Here is a 23,237-nt window from a genome sequence, read left to right as displayed (position 1 = left end):
AAGCAAATGGAGGGAGAATGTGAGCAAGGAAGGCAGGATCAGAGGGAACCCTTATCCGGTGATGGATGGAGATAGAGACAGAGACCCACATTGGAGCACTGGACTGAGCCCCCAAGGTCCAAACCGGATTCTCTGAATGTGGCTGACATGGGGCTGACTGAGGCATTGGGTCTTGTTTCGTCTGCATACACTAGCTTTTTGGGATCCTAGACTGTTTAAATGCTCACCATCCTAGACATGGAGAGAGGGGGGAGGAACTTGAACTTCCCACAAGGCAGGAAACCCTGACTGCTCTTAGGACTGGAGAGGGAAGAGGAGAGGGAGTGGGGAAAATGGGAGGGTATTGGGAAGAGGGGAGAAAGTGGAAATTTTTATAAATAATTAAATAAGTAAAAAAAATTGTCTAAGGAGAAGTTGCTTTGTAAAAGAAGTTCTGCTTTTGTTTCCACAGAGAATAAGAACCTGTGGATTCCTTCCAGACTAGTGTGGTTCGATAGACCACGATCCACTGAAAGGTCACCATGAACCCCTAAAATTACTTCACCCAACGAAAAGCAGTAAGTAGTTTGGAGAACACTATGCTCAATTTCCCTAAAAGATTGTTTATAAATGTTTGTTTCCATTTAAGAGAGGATATGCTATAGCAAAGAATACATTGCATTGATATGGATATTTGGTTATTGATACAAATTTAAGGTCAATCTTGATATACATATATATATATATATGTTTAAGGTATTGTAATTGTGCAACTCATTTAAAAGTGTAATATATAATTAAGAAATATAGGCTAATAGATAATCATCTATAATAGTCAAGCTTGTAGACATGTTAGGTTTTCTAGATATATAGAGATTATATTTCAGTTAGATAGGTATTCCTTAAATCTTTCTGAGACCTTCAGAATGTGGCATATAAAATGTTTTAAGAACTTAGGATTTTTCATGACAAGGAGACACATCTGCTCTTGGCAGCTCTGGTAACTTCAAGAGGAAGATGAACATTGAAGAGGCTCCTTATGGTTGGAGTTGATGAGCCATTTGAGCACGAAACTGCAAAAAATCCAGTATACTTAAAACAATCCTTAGCAATAAGATGTCTGTTAGAGGTCCCACCATTCTCAATTACAAGTCACAATACAATATTATAGCTATGAAAGAAAGAATGACATTACCAAAAAAAACCCTGGAAATGTTGATTATTAATGCAATGGAATTAGAGAACCAGACAGAAGTCTACACAGTATGACCACATGAATTTTGATAAAGAATCCAGAAATACACTGGAAAAAAGATGGCACCTTCAACATGTGGTTCTGGTCAAACTGAATGTCTATACAAAAAGGAATAAAAATAGATCCATACCTATCACCCACTGTAAAAGTCAGTTCTAAATGGATTAAAGACCATAAGATAAAGCAAGACACATTGAACCTGATAGAAGAGAAAGTGAGGAATAGCCTAGAACACAGTGGTGCAAAGGAAGACTTTCTGAACACAGCAGTGTTAGCACAGGCATTAAAATCAACAATTAATAAATGAGACCTAATGAATCTGAAAAGGACACCATCATTCAGACAAAGCGGCAGCCTGAAGAATGGGCAAAGGTTTTTTACCAACTCCACATATGAAAGAAGGCTAATATCAAAATATAGAGAGAGAACATAAGAAACTAGATGTCAAAACACAAATACCCAATTAAAATATGGGGCACACATCTAAACAGAAAATTCTCAGTAAAAGAAATTCAAATGGCTAAGAAACATTCAACATCTTTTGCTATTAGAAAATGAAAAATCAAAGCTAATTTGAAATTTCATCCTACGCATGAAAAAAAGCTAAGATCAATAACAAGGGACAGCTCATGCTGACGATGATGTGGAATAGGGAAACATTTCTCCATTTTTGATGGGAGTGAAAATATGTACATTCACTATGGAAATCAATTGGAGAGTTCCTCAGAAGCATGAAAATTTATGTACCTCAAAAACCAGTTATTTCACACTTGTGTATATACCCAAAGGACACTCCATCCAGCACAAGGACACTTTCTCAACTATGTTTGTTGAGACTTTATTCATAATAGACAGAAATTAGAAAAAAAAATAGAAGTCCCTCAACTGAAAAATAGAAAAAGAATATGTGGTACATCTATACAATGGAGTATTACACAGGAATTATAAACAGTAATGAAATTTGCAGGCAAATGGATGGAACTAGAAAAAAAGAGTGATCTGGAATGAGGCAATGAGACACAGAAAAACAATTATGGCGTGCATTAACTTATAGTGGATATTAGCCATTAAGTCAATTATAGCCAAGCTACAATCTGTAGACTCATAGAGGTTAGGTAAAGAGGAGATTCTTAATGGGGGAAAGGAGATACATGGATCTCTCTGCAAGTGGGAGATAGAATAGATTTTTCAGGCAGAGTGGGAAAGGGTGGAACAAAAGTAAGAGGTACCAGACTGGAGGCAGCATTAAATGTAGGCAGAGAGTGTGGATAGAGACTGCTGGAATGAGGAGTATTTGGGGAGTGGTGGAAACCTAGTGCAGTGAAACTTTCTAGAATCTATGAAGGTGATCCTAATAAGGACGCCTATTAATAGATGATAAGGAGTCTCAACAGGCCATCTCTCGCAGCAAGGGAGGCTTCAGGTGGCAAAACTGAGATAAATTCAGCTGAGTTGCTGACAAAAGTGGTTCCATCTAAATACCCAAATAACCCAAGCTGTTGTTAAGATAAAAAGTTGTAGTTCTTGGTCTAGTACAGCCCTCACAGAACCCATCCCTTACCTGAACTGACTGGATTGTCATTAACCAGTTATGGTGTAAGCTAGGTGTCCAGTGTGACGTGCAATTGCTGGAGTCTGGAGGAAGCTTAGTGCAGCCTGGAAAGTCCCTGAAACTCTCCTGTGCAGCCTCTGGATTCACCTTCAGTAATTATTACATGAACTGGGTTCGCCAGGCTCCAGGGAAGGGGCTGGAGTGGGTCACACAGATTAATAAAGATGGTAGTACACCTGGTATACTGATGCTGTGAAGGGCCGGTTCACAATCTCCAGAGACAATGCCAAGAACAGTCTGTATCTGGACTTGAACAGTCTGAAGTCTGAAGACACAGCCATGTATTACTGTGCAAGAAGCACAGTGAGTGAAAGTTACTGTGAGCTCAGACAAAAATACCAATGTGGGGAACACAAGACCATCAAGGGGCACAGAGAGCACTTAGAGATCTTAGTCACAGAAGCTATTGCTTAGAGAAGCATGGAAGAATTGACTACTCCGTGTCTGCACTGCCTCTCTATATCACACTTGGGAATTTTCTCTACAGCTATAGTGTGCAGTAATCCTTGAATGTCCAAATTATTATTTAAATTTCTGGTTCCAAAAAAAAAAGTTGTAGTTCTTCAAACACTGACAGTGGGGCCCCATTGCCAAGGACAACACCCACACAACTCATTGAACATGGAGAGGCATTCTGGTGCCTACATGGAGTTTTCAGCCCTACATTATAGTCTCTTTTGGTGAGGAGGTACTCTGCAGGAAACCAAAACAGAACCATGGATGCCAAATAAGCCAATAAATCTTTGACTTGCAATCCGTGATGCCTGCAAAATAAGCTAGGGAAAAGGTGGCACAGACCTTCTGGGAATAGCCAATCAATGTCAGATTTGACCAAAGGCCCACTTCATCAGAAGGAACTCATACCGGACCCTGCATGAGAAACCAAGAACCAAAGACTTGATAGATCAGAGTCCTAAGATAAAACCAAACACTATGGGTCTTAAAAACTCAATAAAATGATTATTCATAATATTCTGTTACGTTCATAGATTAGTGCCTTATCCAGTCATCATCACAGAGGCTGCCTTCGTTAGTAGATGGAAAAGATGGAGAAACTCACACTCAAACATTATGTTGAGAGAGAGTCTAAATGGAGGTCTCCATCAAATCCCTCCCCGTTCAGAGTTCAAGGAACCCTGTGGAAGAGGAGACAAGAATATTGTAAGATACAGAGATGATGGATGACTCCAGGAGAACAAGACCCTCTGAATCAGCTAAGTAAGAGACATTGGAACTTAGAGACTAAAGCAACAAACACAGTGTCTGCTGGGTGTACACCCTCTGTGTTTATGTTGTAACTATTACCATAGTACTTTTGTGAGACTCCTGAATATGTAAATGAGTGGGTGTGATTCTTGTACCTTCTTCTCTTGGAGCTCTTTTAGTTATCTACTACTTTGGTTGTCTTACTTTGATAGGATGATTTTCATTTTATCTTTTATATTTTATCTAGTTATGTTTTTTTTTGTCTTAGAATCCTGTTCTTTTCTAATGAAAGACAGAAAATTTATCTGTAAATGATGCAACTGGGAGGTTTAGAGAAAGGGGAACTATAATCAGAATATATTGTATGAGAAAAGAATCTATTTTTTTAAAAAAATACTTTAAAAAGTGAGATACAAAAGACCTGTGAAATCTCCAATTTTACTGCCCTTGAATGCTAGTTGCTAACTTTGGAAATCTCCCAAGATAATAGGTGTTAAAGAAAAGTTGCCATGTCTATCTGAACTTAGACAGAACCATATAACAGCCTTGTGCCCCATCCATTCCATACCCCAGCATGGGACTTGTGTGGCTCTCTTTGTAAAGCCCTGTGTACTCTAAGGACTCACAGAAAAGTTTTTCCCAACTCTTTAATTGCTTCTGTGGATTTGCTGTCTTAATCTGGGTTGTTTTCATTTACAGCTAAGTGGAGCATAGTTGTTGAGAAGGTATTCTTATTCCCCCATGTAGATGCTGCAATGTATCTAGAACTGAAAGTTACAGGTCCTGTGGGGAAGAAGACCAAGGAATTATAAACCTGCAAGTGGAGGACCTGAGTGTCATCTCATCAAGACAGACTCAGTCGCTCACTACAATACTCTTCTGCAATGTCACAGAAAACACTGTAAGTACATTTTCCCTTTTTACCAAGTTGCAAGTGACCAGAGTATCTATAGTTAAAAGGGAATCAGGGAAAGTCACGATTGCTAAGTATTATTGCTAAGTTAGATCCTCAAAATGTTTTCACATGAAATGGGAACTATTTCCTGCTGGCAAAGGAGGGACTGTTCTCTGCCTTTCCCACTCTGTGCAAACTGATGTCTCCAAGGGGCCCCTTCCTATCTTGTGATAGCAACACCACTCACTTCTATATAAAATATAAATATACATGCAAATGAAAACGTCCAGATAGAAAGATATACACATACATATATGATGGATAAATGGATAGAGGATGGATGGATCTGTGCGTGGGTGAATGGATGATGGGTAGATACTTGATAGGTAAAGAGAGATACATATATACATGATAGATATATAGATGTATGATAGATAGATGATAGATAGATAGATAGATAGATAGATAGATAGATAGATAGATAGATGATAGGTAGAGAAATTTATAGATATATACATGATGCTTGCATTCTACATCTTCTATAGATAAATATGTAGATTCTTGGTGAATAGATAGATAGATAGATAGATGATAGATGTGTAGATAGATACACAGATACATAAATAGAAACAAACATACACATATACAATAGATAGAAAGACAGACACACACACACAGACATGTAGATATTGAAATAGATAATATAATTTTTATGTTTGTGGTATATGTTCATATGTATGCATGCTGGTCAGAAGAGTAGTTGGATGTTCTTCTGTATCCGTCTCTGCCTGGTTTCTTTAAACAAGATCTCTGTCTGAATCAAGAGTTTGTGGTTTTTTCCTAAGCCGGTGGGCAACAATCTAGCAATGTCATGCTAGCTCTGTGATGTGAACTCTGGTTCTCCTGACTCATGTGATAAACATTTTTATTCATTGTCCCATCTACCCTGCCCCCATATCATCCATATTGAATTGTGCCCTTTTTCTTCTCTTCTTCTGTTAAAGGGTATGAACACTTCTTTTAAAATTTATTTTTATTACTTCTCATTATATGTATACAAGGAGAGAAATGTGCACAGGTGTGCAGGGGAGTCAGAAGAGACCATAGCAACTTGAATTTTCTAGTATCTTGAGTTTCTGGTAGTTGTGAGTCTCGCAGTGCAGGTGCTACACTTTAAGATCAGCAAGTGCTCTTAACTACTGACCCTGTCTCCTGCCCCCAAAGCTACTCATCTTAAAATCCCAAGAGTGTATGTCAATACTGCCTGACTAAAATCCTTTAGGTAACCCTAAGGGATATCCTTTCATGAGTAAAGAAATTGCACTAAAACAAAAGATTTTGTGTGACTGGATGTACAGTGTGCATATTGAACAGCATGCCTCACACACACTGCAGACTGAAAGAGAAATTCTGTGTAAAGTAACACAGTAACCGGGAATTCTTCCAGTTAGTTTTAAAAAAACTTTGAGACAAGAAATACCCTTGGCATCAGTTTAAGGGATCCAGAGAAAACACTGTTTCTATTGTCCTCAGCTCCTCATAGTGAAAACTGTGTAAACTAGACTTGATAGGAAACTGATAAAAGGCAAAGCTAACTTTTGACTGGTGTGTATCTGGTGTCATCTGAAACTCAGGGGACTTGTAGGACATAAATTCAAGGTTCATGTAAAATGGTGATAGAGAGTCCAGTCACTGCTAGAATCCCAAAAAGAGCATCCTGGGCTGGACCGTGCTCAAGTGATGAGCACTGCAAGTGGAACAGGGCAGGAAGGCATTCTGGGAACTGTTGCTTCTGAGTTCTTCCCTCTGTATCTGAATACACTATAATTGCTGACACAGCTACTTCAACTACCTCGATGCCCTAGCTGAAAGACACTTTTCTGGTTTGGCAAAATAAATTTATGAAGAAGTCTCCTTGGAAGTATGTCAGGTAGACAACTCGCATTTAATTTCTGCACTGTGTCCTCTATCAAACATCCTCGATGTTGTTGAAGACATTTTGTACGAAACCATCTGTCTATTAATGAACTATTTGTTTTAGTGTTTTCCTTTTCTCTTTATATATTCTGTTTTCCATTCTTTTGAATGAATTGTTTATTATAGAAAGGTGAAATGACTAAACACAGATATGGTATTTATCATAAAATCTGACTCATTAGAATTGTTTTGTTTGAATATGGTGTCTATTACCTTATTTGATTTTCCCACATTATTCAATAGCCTTACAGTCGTTGCCCTGTGGAGCAATATATTTTGTCTTTTTCCCTTCTCATTGTCTAATTTCATGCTAGTGTACTGTGTTAAGTCTCTTGTTCTAAACAATGTATTTGATTGCCCTCTTGTCACCTCATAACAGCTCTTTACCACAGAGTTCTTTTAAGGAAGTGTGTGGTTTAGAATAAACTTCTGTGGTTTCAAGAAGAAAGAAGAAGAATCATCACTAGGTATGTCTTCTGAAACCAGGAGCAACAGGAGCATCTTCCTGTACTAAAATCGTCTTCATTTGCATGTATTCATGGCATTATGATGAGGAGATGTATTGAAAGCAAGGCTGAGACAAGACTTCTCAGAGGAGGGCACCAGATTCCCTGGAATTGAAGTTCCAGGCAGCTATAAATCATCATGTGGTTTCTGGGGACCAAGCTGGAGTCCTCTGCAGAAGCAGCAAATGCTCTTAACAGCCGAGCCTCTCCAGGCCTGACGTATCACATTTTTCATATCCATGGATCTAATGATCAGCATCTAGGCTAACACAATTTCATTTATATTGTAATAAACATACAAGTATCTCTTCAGATAATATTCTTCAAATCTGAGACATGTAAAGACACCAATAATGAACTATACATATATGACACAGTTTTATTTATGGAGAAGTTGGAAAACCTGAGGCACCTTAAGGGTATCTGTCATAAAGTTTGCTATTACTCCATCAAATGTGTGACTGATCTCATTATAAATATGTATCAATGCATGAAAGAGAGAGATAGTGACACAATTTGAACTCTTTAATTTAATACATATTTAAATGTCCTCTTTCTGAATGTACTGATGAAGTTAAATTTGTTTATCTTGGGTGAGAAGAGAATATGGTTCCAGGGAATTTACCAATAGGGATTTTGTTCTTTTCTCAGACAGCTGTGGGGATCTTAGGCAATTGGTCAATACTTCTTTCTTATGGAAAGAGTCTGATGCCGAAAGACCAGATTTTAAGGCATCTGACTTTAGCCAATTCCTTGGTTATCATCTCAAGAGTAATTCCTCACATAATGGTACAGCTGGGCTTGCAATTTCTCCTGGATGACCTGTTATGTAAACTTACTCTCTACAGTAACCGGGTGTCCCGGGGCATTTCCCTGCACTGCACCTGTCTCTTGAGCTGTTTCCAAGCAATCACAATCAGCCCCAGCAATTCAGGGTGGATGAAGCTGAAACACTCTGTCTCCAAGTACATGGTTCAATCCTGCTCACTCAGCTGGCTTGTTCATCTGCTTCTAAATACCAAAACAGCTATAGATGTGATTGGATCTGGTACTAACAAAAACTTCACCAAAAAATTCAAGTTGGGGTACTGCTCAGCATTTGTTTCTGGCAATACTGTAACTGTACTATCTCGGTTCTTGCTTTGTTTCACTGACAGTCTGTGTTTGGGTCTCATGGTCTGGGCCAGTGTCTTCATGATGAGAACCCTCCACAGGCACAAGAGTCAGCTACAGCACATCCATAGTGCCAAGCATTCCCTCAGAGTTTCCCCTGAAGACAGAGCAACAAAAACCATCTTGATCCTTGTGTGCACCTTTGTCCTCTCCTACTCAATGTCCTTCATATTAGTTATCTATAGGGTGATAGTTGACAATCCAAGGCTGTGGATAATCAACATATTTACATTTCTAGACTCGTGCTTCCCCACGTTTTGTCCCTTCATCCTTGTCTCTAATAACAAATCCGCTCCCAAGAATTATTTCCCCTGCTGTAGAGGTAGGTAATTTAACGTGGTGACTTGTGTGTTATGATCAACTCAAATATTCTTTTATCCATTATTAGATTTGGACTCACCCATGACTAGGTCTTATTAAGCAAGTCAGTGACGGTTGACATCAACAGTTGTTACAACTACTGTAAAGCTGTCTAAACAGTTCCATGAGATTAAGATACCTTTTTATTTTCATTACAAAAGCTATGATATTAGGGATGACCATGTCCTGAAGAGTATCTTAATCTTACAGATATCCAATCAGATGTTGAGACACGAATTTTTCTGCAGGAATAGCCTGGACTCTTGACCCACTGCTGCAGCTTAATGAGAGAACAGATGGGCAAAGAAAAATCTAAGATCTCTGTCATACTGAGAATAACAGGTTTGTGTGACCAACGACACTGTATTTATTCATGTTTTTGCTTAACTGCTGTTCTGCATCTGATCTTATGGTCTGGGCTTTTGACTCCACTTTCAGGCTCCTCTGTGGGAAAAAAATTAAGTCATGCCTATTGACTGTGTTCCCTGTTTCACAATTGTCACTGGAAGCCAGAAACATCCCTAGCCACCCCAAACTTACCATGTACCATTGTCATCTCATATTCAGATGTTTCTATGCTGGTATTCTCTATGACAGGTTATTACTACCCAAGCCTATGGAGATTAACCCAGACATTCTACAAATGTTTATCCATAGACTGTCTCATTGTACTCTTTAGAACTGATTGAAGAGCATCTACATTGTTTCCAGGTTATGCCTATTACCAATAATGCTGTTATAAACATAGTTGAACAAATGTTCTTGGAATATGATTTAGCATCCTTTGGGTATATGACCCAGTGGTATTTCTGGATCTTGAGATAGAGTGATTCCCAATTTTCTGAGAAACCAACATACTGATTTCCAGAGTGGTTGTACATGTCTGCATTCCCACCAGCATTGGAGGAATGTTGCTCTTATTCTGCATGCTCTTCGGTATAAGCTATCATTGGTGTTTTGTCATTCTGACAGGTGTAAAATGGAATGTCAGAGTCATTTTGATTTGCATTTCTTTGATGGCTAAGGATATTCAACAATTCATTAAGAATCTTTTGGCCATTTGAGATTCTTCTGTTAGAAATTCTCTGTTTAGTTCTGTACTCCATTTTTTTCCATTAGATTATTTGATACTTTGATGCCTAATTTCTTGAGTTCTTTATATATTTTAGAGATCGGTCTTCTGTATGATGTGGGGTTGGTGAAGATATTTTCTCATTCACTAGGCTGCCTTTTTGTTTTGTTGACTGTATCTCTTCTTTATAGAAGCTTCTCAGTTTCAGAAGGTCCCATTTATTTATTGTTTCTCTCAATGTCTGTGCTACTGTTGTTATATTTAGAAAGTGGTCTATTCTACTCATGTAAGCTGCTTTCCACTATAAAAATGGCAATCCCACCAACAGCATTCTACAGATTCATGCAATCCCCACCAAAATCCCAACACAATTCTTCACAGGTCTCGAAAGAACAATGTTCAACTTCATATGGGAAAAAAATGGGTAGCCAAACAATTCTGTACAATAAAGAAGCTTTTGGGAGCATCACCATACCTGGCATCAAGCTCTATTACAGAGCCTACAGTAATGAAAACAGCTTGATACTGAAATAAAAACAAACAGGTTGATTAATGGAATTGAATCAAATATGTTGATATTAATCCTCACACCTATGAATGCCTGTTTTTGACAAAGAAGCTAAAATTATGCAATGTGTAAAAGAAAGCATCTTTAACAATTGGTACTGGCATAACTGGATATCAACATGTAGAAGAATGTAAATAGATCAATATCTATCCCCATGCATAAAACTCAAGTCCTAATGGATTGAAGATCTCAATATAAATCTGACAACACTGAACCCAATGTTTTGTTTTGTTTTGTTTTGTTATTTTTCCACTGAAGTTGAGAATTGTTCTTTCAAGGTCTGTGAAGAATTGGTTGAGATTTTGGTGGGGATTTCTTTGAATATATAGATTGCTTTTAGTAAGATTAGCATTTTTACTATGTTGATTATACCTATGGAAGAGCATTGTAGATCTTTTCTTTTTCTGACAGCTTCTTCAATGTCTTTCTTGAAAGACTTGATGTTCTTATCAAACAGGTCTTTCATTTCTTTGATTGGACTTACCTCAAGATATTTTATGTTATTTCTATGATTTTTTTATCAGCGCACTTATCATTTGTATATAGAAGAGCTACAGATATTTTAATTAATCTTATGATCTGCCACATTACCAAAAGTGTTTGTCAGCTGTAGGAATTCCCTGGAGTCACTTATATATACTATTATACTGTCCAAAAATAGTGAAAGTGTGACTTCTTCCTTTCCAATTTGTATCCACTTGATCTCCTATTGTTGTCTTATTGCTCTATCTAGAACATTAAGAACTATGCTGAATAGATATGGAGAGAGTGGACAGCCTTCTCTTGTTCCTGACTTTAGTTGGATCACTTGAGTTTCTCTCTTTTTAGTTTGATGTTGGATGTTGGCTTGCTGTATATGACCTTTATTGTGTTAAACAGTTTTTCACAATGACTCAAGGTTAGGATAAGATGTTTTTGCTAATGAAGTTGAGGTACAACATCTTGGGGAACAATTTAAGTTTAGAAAAATGCACTTTTAATAGTTGAGCAAGGGTCTCATTGAGTTCAGGAAGCAAAAACAATGGTAACCTGGCTACTGTTGGCTGATGTACCTTTGTTGGTGATGGTTGGATGATTAAAGGTGATGGCTAATTCCTTGTATTTATTTCTTCTTCCAGCTTCCTCGCACAATTTAACAAAAAACTGTTGATGAATGTTTATGCACCCTGAGGATTTAAGTAGAAATGACTGATTGCTTTTCATATATAAAAGTTAAAATCTTTTATGTCTTTGTAAGATTACTTTTTGAGATAAATAATAAAATAATAAATCATTTCTTGTAACAAAAAATGCAACCTACCAGTAAAAGAACTGGCTAAGAAAAATATCTTGCTTGCTTACACTTAGTTAATCTATAACACATTGCTTGTTCATGAATGTATGTGTCTTCTTGGGGATAATTCGATTTTTAACCATAATACATAAAATGTTTAATCATGTAACAGAAATGAGAAACACATTGCTTTCATCTGTATTCATTGCAATGATTCACTTGAAAGATAGAGTATAACCACATTGCCATTTGTATAGTACTTAAAAGATTTTGCTGGGATAAACAAGCAGTAAAGGAAAAAGTAAAGATAGAGAGATGGTTGAGAGACCCTAAAAATATGTGTGTTTCCCCTTTTCACCAGCCCCAGAGAATTACGCGACCACTCTCTGAAACCCAGATCCAGAGAGTCTATTGAGTGATTAGTCTGCAAATTTTGTGGCTCCCTTCAGGTTCTAAGCTGCTGCAGACTGGTCCTTTCAACAGCAGCATATACATGAGAAAAGGACACATAACCTTAAGAAGAAAACACCTATTTCTCTTCTTCTGATATGAAGGAAATAAGAATTTAAACAAGGCCCAAGTTCATTTAAATCCTTAATAAAAATTTTAACCAATATAAATTGAATCGTTTCCTACCATGATTTTATGTTTTCTACAATTCACATCAACTCACATATAAGACTATTGAATTACATTTTCTTTCTTCCACTTATCCTTTTTAATAATTTATGTGCTTCTGAGAAAAAATTACAGCCTGTCTTTGTCTCTTAATAGTTGGGCTATATGAAAGAATGGTATTGGTTATTGATTAATCAGTTCTATAATTTCACAAATATTAGAAGTCTTCATTAGGTGAGTATCATTTGGAGAAGAATTTTGTAGAAATGTGAGGGCTTTCTGCCATAGTGTTACAAAATAATAAATCTACCATTCTCTTATGCCAAAAGAGAAGGATTACTGTAACTTAGGTCACACTGGACAAGATAGTTAATTTAAAACTAGCCTCGGCCAACTTGTGAGACCCAAGCAACTCAAAACACTAAAATAGATAGATAGATAGACAGATAGATAGATAGATAGATAGATAGATAGATAGATAGATAGAGAGAGAGACAGACAGACAGACAGACAGACAGACAGATAGACAGATACTACCACCAGTGAGAACAACAGCAAAAATCTGTGAGGACTAAGAATCAAGCATTGGGTTCACCTTCTTATTTAGCTTCTCTAGGATCACGAATTATAGGCTCAATGTCCTTTATTTATGGCTAGAATCAACTTACGAGTGAGTACAGAGGCCCACATTGGAGCACTGGACTGAGCTCTCAAGGTCCAAATGAGGAGCAGAAGGAGGGAGAACATGAGCAAGGAAGTGAGGACCATGAGGGGTGCGTCCACCCACTGAGACAGTGGGACTGATCTAATGGGAGCTCACCAAGGTCAGCTGGACTGGGAGTGATGGAGCATGTGATTAAACTGGACACTCTGAATGTGTCTGGCAATGAAGGCTGACTGAGAAGCCAAGGACAATGGCACTGGGTTTTGACACTACTACATGGACTGACATTGTGGGAGCCTGGTTTGTTTGGATGGTCACCTTTATATACCTGGGTGGATGGGGGAGGTCCTTGGACTTCCCACAGGGCAGAAAACCCTGAATGCTCTTAGGACTAGAAAAGGAGAGGGAGGTGGGGAGGGGGAGGGAAAAGGGAGGTGGTGAGGAGGTGGAAATTTTTACTAGAGAGGGAGGGGGAGGTGGGAAGGGGAGGGAATAGGGAGGCGGGGCGGTGGTGGAAATTTTTAATAAATAAATAAATAATAAATAAATAAAAAATAAAAAAAGAATGAAGCATTGTTATAGTTTTTTTAAAAAATGTACTGAAATTTGCATTGTCCTTGATTAGCCTCCAGAACATGACAAGTAAACAAGCTGGTATTGACCTAGAAGCTTCATTCCTATTGCCTAACTTTCAAAGTACAGGGGAGTTTTGTTTACTCTAATGGAGCAGGAAAGTAATCATTAATCGTACACAACTACTACACTTTGCAGAGTAATCATGACTGACTCAGACATGCCCATTGATGCAGTGATACAACATCATAGAATAGCCAACCGCTTTCTGATTGGATCCACAAACTGAAATCCATGCCTGGCATCATTATTTGGCCAAGAACCCACGATAAGACAGGGTATAGGCACTAATAGAAAACCTATTAACTCCACCAAATGATCAGAGTCTTAAATTAACTCCAGACTTGCTATATGTGGGTTCCACCCGAATCTGCGCTTCCCTCCTCCGGGCACGGATTGCGTGCCTTCCGTACCTCGCCACGAGCTTGGGACAAGAGTCTAGGGGTTAAACAGAGACACACAGAGATAGAGAGATCTGAGTCATTTGCCAAAGGGTAAATGCCAAGTTTATTTAGTTTCCGCCACGTTAAATACCCTTTTCTCCAGAAACTCCCCAGCAAACTCCCTCCCAGCCAGGTGTGAGAAAACAGCGCTACCAGCCTGGCACCCCTGAGGAATTTCTCCTCAGGTAGGGAATGCTAGCAGGAGCGTGGTGACAGACAGTTAGGATAGGTTTAGGCGCTGTGGGAACCCTTCTTTGCAGGTGGGAAATTATCATATCAAAGATAAAACGAGGCTCAGGGCTAAATCAACCTGGGCTAGTGAAACAGGCACAGGAGCTGGCAGGAAGCCTGGCTGGTAGGCGAAAACAGTCCTAGCATTTTGCATTTTGTGCCTCTGGGAGCAGGGGAAAAGCCTGGGATCCAACAGCTATATAAATAGATTAGTGCATCTCTCAATCCTCATCAGAGAAGCTTCTGTTTGCAATAGGAGATGATTGGCTCAGAGACCATAACGGTCCAGGTGCAGAGAATAAGAGACTGCACAATCATGCTTGTCCCTAAACAGGATGTCTCTATCACTTCCCCTCCTCAGATGATGCAACACAGCAGGGTAGCTGCACATGAGAGCTCAGAGAGCTTGTGACAGCATGCTCAACATCAGTACAAGTCCAAGTCAGACAAAATCCCATCATATAAAAAGGAGGTAGGCTATTGGTAAGTTTTAGCTCTTGAGATAAGAAGAGACACAGTTTTCTCCATGGTCTTAGACTAGGCCCTGGTAGTCAGACCACATTCCTGGAAGATAATGCATGCAAGAATATTTGGGCAGCACCCATTGGTCTTGATAGCTTGTATTAAAACACAGAGTTGGGTGGGTAGGGAAGGAAGAACGTCTTTCGGAAGAATTGGAGGAGGGGTGAATATGATTAAAAGAACTTGCACCAATATCTCAAAGGTGTAGGCAGTGGTGGCCCAGGCTTTTAACCCCAGCACTTAGAAGGAAGAGGCAGGCTGATCTCTGTGAGTTCGAGGCCAGCCTGGTCTACAAGAGCTAGGTCCAGGACAGGCGTCAAAGCTACAGAGAAATTTCGTTTCAAAATTTGGTTTAAAAACCAAAAATCAAAAACAAAAAAACAAACAAAAACAAAATCTCTCAGAGAAGTAGTATAAATTCTTGAAAGTAGAACTTAATATTTGCTTAAACCATGACACTTTCTTGAGCTATCCTGAGGAAAGACAGATATTTCGTTTCATTGTTTTGCTCATTTTCACTGAAAACTTTGTCTTAGGTTTGTGGATATCTCAGTTCACTTTTCAGACATGAGATACACACTCTACATGTGGTGTGGAAAGACATATTGCCTCTACTTCTCCACATAATTTTATCCAATAGTCAAAAAATGAGTTCCATCTAGTTCTGAAGTATATCTGTGGATATGTTCATTTTCATTCCTAAGGGCATGGTCATGGTCCAGGGTTTCAATAGCTACTACATGACAGTCTCACACCGAGTCATAATTTCATAAAACCTGACTCACAAGTATTGACACACTGCTTTCCTAGTTTTCCTTCAATAGGAGGGAACACAGCTTTGACACTGTGACCCTGAATTCTATGCCTTTACTCTGTGTACCCAAGCCAATGATATTTCAAGTTGAATATTATTATTGTAACTCCTTATATAAGATTATAAGCATTTTTCTTTTATCAAACAAATTAATTTTGTATTTGGACATTTGTGTATGTGCATCTGTCTGTCTGTCTGTCTGTCTGTCTGACTGTCTGTGTGTGTGTGTGTGTGTGTGTGTGTGTGTGTGTGTGTGTGTGTTTGTGTAGCAGACGCCACCTTGGGTGTCATTTCTGAGAAATTAACTTCAGTTTCAACATATACTCTCTCACTGGGTCCCTTAACTCAATGACTAGGCTGGAAGTTCAGCCATAGATTAGCAGCCTTTCTCCAACACACCAGCTATCTCTCCAGTCCTAATATACTGAACAAAGTTAACTAACTCAAATTCGTAAATCATGAGTGAAGACTCAGCAGCTAAGGGCATTTGTCGTTTTTTACAGAGGACCAGTTTTCAGTTCCTAGTACCCTCATGCAGTGGCCTACAATTCCTGTACTTCAGTTCTAGGGTATCCGCTATCCTCTTCAGGCCTCCCAAAAAACTTATATAGTGTGTGCCACACCCCAAAGACATATGTGAGTGAGTGCATATGTGTCCGTATCTGTGTGTCTGAGTGTCCGTGTATGTGTACACATGAATAAAAATAAATCTTTTTTGTTTTTATTTGTGATTTTAGACATGTTTTATCTGTGTAACTCTAGCTATTCTTATTGTGTAGACCAGTGTGTCCTGAACTTGAAGATTCATCTTTCTCATGAGTACTTGTATTAAAAGTTTGTACCACCACGCCAAGCCAAAAAATAAATCTTAAAATAGAGAATCTCTTTATTTTATTTAATCATCTTTTTCAAATATTCAGACAATTGCCAGTCTGGTCTCTGTGTTTCTGTGTCTGCCTACTGTGCTATGTCGTGGGGGTTGAACTGGATGACATTTTCACCTGTCATATTGCACTTAACACAATTTCCTCAGATTAATATATATATCTTAACTTATGTTAGAATTTCCTCCATCTGTGAATATAAAAAATAACCTTTGTACATATAAGTTACATTCTGTGCATCCAGTTCTTGGATGATGGTTATTTTGTACCGTATAATCCACAATGATCCTCTAGACTTCTGTTGTTGTATGCCTTCATGTATATCCATATAGTGTGTATGTGTGTATCTGTGTGTGAAAGTGTGTGTGGTGTGTGTATGTGTGTATCTGTGTGTATATCTGAGCTGGTGTTGTAGGCATTTGCGAGCCGCAACATGTATTTAGGAAACAAACTCAGGAAAAGCACTTAAGATGACTCTTAAGTGCTGAGCAGTCTCTTCAGCCAGCTCTATAATCATTATTAATTTGTTTCTTTTCTCTCTTTCTTTTGCTTATTTTTCTAAAAAGTCTTCAAACTTGTTTTAGCTTTTCAAAGAACCAATTCATTTTTTCGTTTCTACTGTCCCTACAGTCTCTAAGCTCTTAATTCCAATTTTAGATTTTATTTTTTATTTCCTTAAGTTGGCTTTGGCTCTCCATACCATCAAAATTATCTTAAGCTATGATGTTATTTCTTTCATTTCATTAAGTTTTCAATTTTTATTTTATTTGTAACTAGTGATAAGTATGGATGTAATTGCATTTTCCTGCCTGCAAACATCCAGTTTGACCAGAACCATTAATTAAAGATGCTCTCTTTTTGTCTAGTGTATATTTCTGGCTTCTTTATAAAAAAAAAAAAGTCAACTGTCTTTAGGTGTGAGGATTAATGTCCGACCCTAGAACGCCATTTCATTAAACATCATGTTTGTTTTTAGGTCAATACCACATTTATTTGTTTGTTTGTTTTTATAATTACAATTTCATAGTACAACTAGAAAAATGCTGGGATTTTTGTTGTTGTTGTTGTTGTTTACTTGACTTTTTAATGTTTCCATGTGAAGTTGCTAATTGTCCCTCTAAAATTTGTGAAAATGTAATTTTTCTTTCTTCATTGCTTTATGTTTGGGGTTTATTTTCTTTGTTTTTCAAGGCAGTATTTCTGTGTAGCTTTGGAGCTTGTCCTGGAGTTAGCTCTTGTAGACCAGGCTGGCCTTGAACTCACAGTCTCTGCCTACTGAGTGCTGGGATTAAAGGTAAGTGCTAATACTGCCCAGCAGGGGAAAAAATGTGTTGTTATTTGAAGGACTCTAACAGGCCCAGGTTTGGCTAACAAGACACTGTCAGGTCTTGCCCTTCCACCTTCTTTATATACCAAAAGTATCAATTCCTTTTAGATTTTCCAATTTCTGCAGTACAGGTTTTAAAGTATGTTGTTATGATTCTCTGGTTTTCCTCAATGCCTACCATGATTTTCACACTTTCAGTTTTGACTGTGTTAATTTAGATATTCTCTCTGCCATTCAGTTAAATTGGATCATGTCAATCTTACTGATTTTTTTCAAAGAACCAACTCTTTGTTTCCATGGGTTTTTTTTTTCATTGTTCACTTTGTTTCTATTTTGTTAAATTTCAGCGTTCAGTTGGTTATTTTGTATCGTCTATTCCTCTTGTGTGTGCTTACTTTTTTTGTCAATCTCCAGCTTTCGGGTATACTATTAAGTTAGTATTATGAGGTCACTCTCATTTCTTTATGTAGGCCATCCATGCTGTAAGCTTTTTTAAATTAATTTATTTATTTTTTGATTAAAAATTTCCACCTCCTCCCTCATGCCACCTCCTTCCCCTCCCCCCACCCCTCCTCCCCCTAATTCTCCAGGCCAAAGAGCAGTCAGGGTTCCCTACCCTATGGGAAGTCCAAGGACCTCCCTGTTCCCCCCAGGTCCAGAAAGGTGAGCATCCAAACAGACAAGGCTGCCACAAAGCCCATCCATGCAATAGAATCAAAGCCCAGCGCCACTGTCCTTAGCTTCTCAATCATCGTCCACCGTCAGCCATATTCAGAGAGTCCAGTTTGATCACATGCTCCATCAGTCCCTTTCCAACTGGCCTTGGTGATCTCCTATTAGATCTGTCCCACCGTCTCAGTGGGTAAACACACCCCTCGCGGTCCTGACTTCCTTATTCATGTTCTCCCTCCTTCTGCTCCTCACTAAGACCTTGGAAGTTCAGTCCAGTGCTCCAATATGGTTCTCTGTCTCTATCTCCATCCATCACCAGATGAAGGTTGTATGGTAATATGCAAGATATTCATCATGCATATGTGGCTATAGGACAAGGCCAGTTCAGACACCCTTTCCTCTGCTGCTCAAGGTACAAGCTGGGGACATCTCCTTGGACACCTGGAAACCCCTCTAGAGTCAAATCTCTTGCCAACCCGAAAATGGTTCCCTTAATTAAGATATGTACTTCCGTGCTCCCACATCCACCCCCCCTTCATTTTAACCCTCCCATTTCCTCACGCTCTCCCCATCCTCCCCTTCTCCCTTCTCTGCCCCCATCTCTCCTTATCCCCACCTCACCCCCACCCCGGTGCTCCCAACCACCGCCCGGTAATTTTGTCCACTTCCAATATCCAGGAGGATAACTATATGTTTTTCTTCAGGTTCACTTTCTTATTTAGCTTCTAAGGATCACGAATTATAGGCTCAATGTTCTTTATTTATGGCTAGAATCCACTTATGAATGAGTACATACCATATTCCTCTTTTTGGGTCTGGGTTATCTCACTCATTAAAGCGTTTTCTATTTCTATCCATTTGCATGCAAAATTCAAGATGTCATTGTTTTTTACTGCTGAGTAGAACTCTAAAATGTATATGTTCCACACCTTCTTTAACCATTCTTCTATTGAGGGGCACCTAGGCTGTTTCCAGGTTCTGGCTATTACAAATAGTGCTGCTGTGAACACAGTTGAACAAATGCTTTTGTAGTATGATTGGGCATCTCTTGGGTTTATTCCCAAGAGTGGAATTGCTGGGTCCTAAGACAGGTTAACTCCCAGTTTACTGAGAAGCCACCACACTGATTTCAAAAGTGGTTGCACAAGTTTGCATTCCCACCAACAATGGATGAGTGTTCCCCTTACTCCACATCTTCTCTAGCATAGGTTATCATTGGTGTTTTAGATTTTAGCCATTCTCAGAGTTGTTTTGATTTGCATTTCCCTGATTGCTAAGGAGGTTGAGCATGACTTTAAGTGTTTTTTGGCCATTCGATCTTCTTCTGTTGAGAATTCTCTGTTCAGTTCAGAGCCCCATTTTTTAATTTGGTTAATTAGCTTATTAAAGTCTAGTTTCTTGAGTTCTTTATATATTTTGGAGATCAAACCTTTGTCTGATGTGGGGTTGGTGAAGATCTTCTCCCAGTCAGTAGGTTGGTTTTTTTGTCTTAATGACAGTGTCCTTTGCTTTACAGAAGCTTCTCAGTTTTAGCAGGTCCCATTTATTTATTTTTGCTCTTATTGTCTGTGTTATTAGGATTCTACGTAGGAAGAGGTCTCCTGTGCCCATGTGTTGTAGACTACTTCCCACTTTCTCTTCTATCATATTTAGTGTGGTCAGATTAATGTTGATGTCTTTAATCCATTTGGACTTGAGTTTTGTGCTTGGTGATAGATATGGATCTACTTTCATTCTTCTCCAGATTGACATCCAGTTATGCCAGCACCATTTGTTAAAGATGCTTTCTTTTTTCCATTGTATAATTTTAGCTCCTTTGTACAATCAGGTGTTCATAGGTTTCTGGATTAATATTAGGGTCTTCGATTTGATTCGATTGGTCAGCATCTCTTTTTTTATGACAATACCAGGCTGCTTTCATTACTGTAGCTCTGTAATAGAGCTTGAAGTCAGGAATGGTAATGCCTCCGGAAGTACTTTTATTGTATAGGATTGCTTTGACTATCCTGGATTTTTTTTTGTTTTTCCATAACTATAAGAAGCCATCCCTTTGGTAACAGGGAGGGCAGAGGAATTCCAGACTGCAGAGGGCCCATAGGTTGAATAACCTTGTTGATAGCTCTAAGATCTGTCACTATTCTCCATTTACCAGATTTTTTCTTAACAACAAATACAGGAGATTCCAAGGGCTGGTAGATTCTTCTATATGTCCAGCATCTAATTGCTCTTGTACTAGCTCTTCTAAAGCCTGTAACTTTTCCTCAGCTAAAGGCCACTGTTTAGTCCATATTGGTTTCTCAGTCAACCATTGTAGAGGCATGGCTGTTGGTACCTGTGAAGGGCCATCAATTGTGTTGTGTTCTTGTATAGCTCTAATGGCTGGTTTCCGCCATCTGTAATATCTTGTAATATTGTCTTCAGAAATATAGGATCTGGAAGCAGCAGGAATGTTAATTTGGGTATTCCATTGCTGTAATAGGTCACGGCCCCATAAATTCACTGCAATATTGGCTACATATGGCCTTAGTTTTCCTATTTGTCCGTCTGGACCTATACAATTGACCCATCTCGTGCTTTGTCTTATTCGAGATAGGGTTCCAATTCCTAAGAACTGAATATCTACCTCCTGAAGAGGCCAATGCAGATGCCAAGATTCTGGAGTAATGATACTTACATCCGCACCTGTGTCCAGTAAGCCAGTAATAAATTTGCCATTTACACACACTCTTAGCTGTGGTCTTTGTTCATTTGTAGAAGTCTGCCAGAATATCCGTTTACTTTGTCCTCTTAGATTTCTTGATTCATTCACCATATTTAACTCATCCTTCAGGCCGTTATTGCTTTTAACAGCAGGCATGGGGCATTCTAATTTCCCTGAAGAGGCATGTTCTCTGCAGTGATCGGAAATGACTGGACCATATTTGCCATGGGGGCCTTCGAGAGGCCACCTATTGAGTTTCCTGATGGCAATGGGTTGCCCTGTTTATCTCTTGTAGACCTACACTCATTCGTCCAATACCTGCCCTTTCCACATCTCCTACATAAACCTGAAGGCTGAGTCCTCCTATTCCTGTTATTCCTAGAAGAGGCATTATTCCTGGAATTCCATTGTCTGCAGTCCCTTTTCATGTGTCCCATTTTGCCACAATGAAAGCATTTTGTAATCTGATGTCTCCTTTTACCTTTGGAAATTGCTTCTTGCACCCATGTTTCATTGCCATAATCAAATGTATCAACATTCATTGTATGTAAAACCCATTCATCCAAAGGTGCTGATCTGATCTTTAAAGGCCCCAGGATCCTTTTGCATTCTACATTGGCATTCTCATAAGCCAAAGACTCAATTACTATATTTCTTGCTTCTGGATCAGGTATCCCTATTTGTACAGCCTTAGTTAGTCTTTGTAAAAAGTTACTAAAGGGTTCTCTCTGACCCTGTTTGACCCTGATATACGATTCTACTCTTTGACCTGAGTCTTGAACCCTGTCCCAGGCCCTTAGAGCTGCTGTAGCACATATGGATAAAATGTTTTCATCATAAAGAGCTTGTTCCTGAGGATCAGAGTAAAGTCCTTCCCCTAGAATTTGATCTAGAGAAACCTCAATTCCTTTTGCTGATTCTTGTTGTTGTAAAGTCTGGCCTCTTGTTTGAATAGGCATTTGAAATGCCATAAAGGTCCATTCTCTAGAACAGCTGAAGTTAATTGATTCCAATCTTGACGAGTGGCCCTGCTGCTCAGAGCCCAGGATTTTAACATCTCCCTAACAAAGGATGAATGTAGTCCATAATTCACAATTGCTTGTTTAAATTCTTTCAGATCATTCATACGTATAGGCTCCCATGTATGTTCTTTAATGACCTTAGGGTTTTTGGAGCCGGTTATCTTTTCTGATGTTATTACTGGAAAGTCTCTATGTAGAGTGAGAGTTTTTTTAGGTCAATGTTGCCTTTCTACCTTTTGCTCCTGTTCATCAGAGTCTATGATTTCCTCAATCTTATTAAATCTGCTCACCATTGCCTTCTGTAAGTCCTGAATCTCCTGTCCAGTATTATGCTCCAAAGCCTTCATTAACTATTCTAAGGCATGGAGCTTGTCCGTCAGAGACACCATTTCCTCCTTGGACACAATCACCTTCATTGATAATTCTAAGGCATGGAGCTTGTCCGTTAGAGATACCATATACTCCTTGGACATAATCCTCATGGCATGTACTGTGCCTTCTTGCATGGAAATCCTATCAATTAATCTACCATACCCTTTTGATAAAGTCCGATTTTCACATTCAATGGTTATAATCCTCTCAGCTAATGTTTCAGCACTTACAGTCATGGACTGGAGGTTATGAGTCATTTTGAGTGTCCCCTCCTCCAGAGCATTGAAGCTCCCTTCTAAAGAAGCAATATCAGACTGTACCTTCTTGATATTTTGGTCAGTCGACCGAGTCATATCAGACAAAGATCTAGTCTCCTCCTTGAGAACTCCAAACTCTGTTTTGAGGAAGTTGGTGTCAGTCTGAATTGTCCTTCAGGTTTTAATCTCTGCCCTCAGCAT

At 38.8% G+C, this 23,237-nt stretch overlaps 1 protein-coding gene across 1 annotated transcript; it reads left to right on the top strand.

Moving 5' to 3' along the window:
• The first annotated feature begins 7,998 nt into the window (after positions 1–7,998).
• Positions 7,999–8,933, top strand: LOC125395490 (vomeronasal type-1 receptor 2-like). The gene has a single exon (XM_048426920.3). The coding sequence runs from the start codon at positions 8,037–8,039 to the stop codon at positions 8,931–8,933; it is 897 nt and encodes a 298-aa protein (XP_048282877.3). The 5' UTR covers positions 7,999–8,036.
• Positions 8,934–23,237: the final 14,304 nt, after the last annotated feature.

Source organism: Myodes glareolus, chromosome 1 (assembly GCF_982192425.1).
Source record: "Myodes glareolus chromosome 1, mMyoGla1.1, whole genome shotgun sequence".
Classification (NCBI taxonomy): Eukaryota; Metazoa; Chordata; class Mammalia; order Rodentia; family Cricetidae; genus Myodes; species Myodes glareolus.
This window is presented reverse-complemented; position numbering and strand designations above follow the sequence as displayed.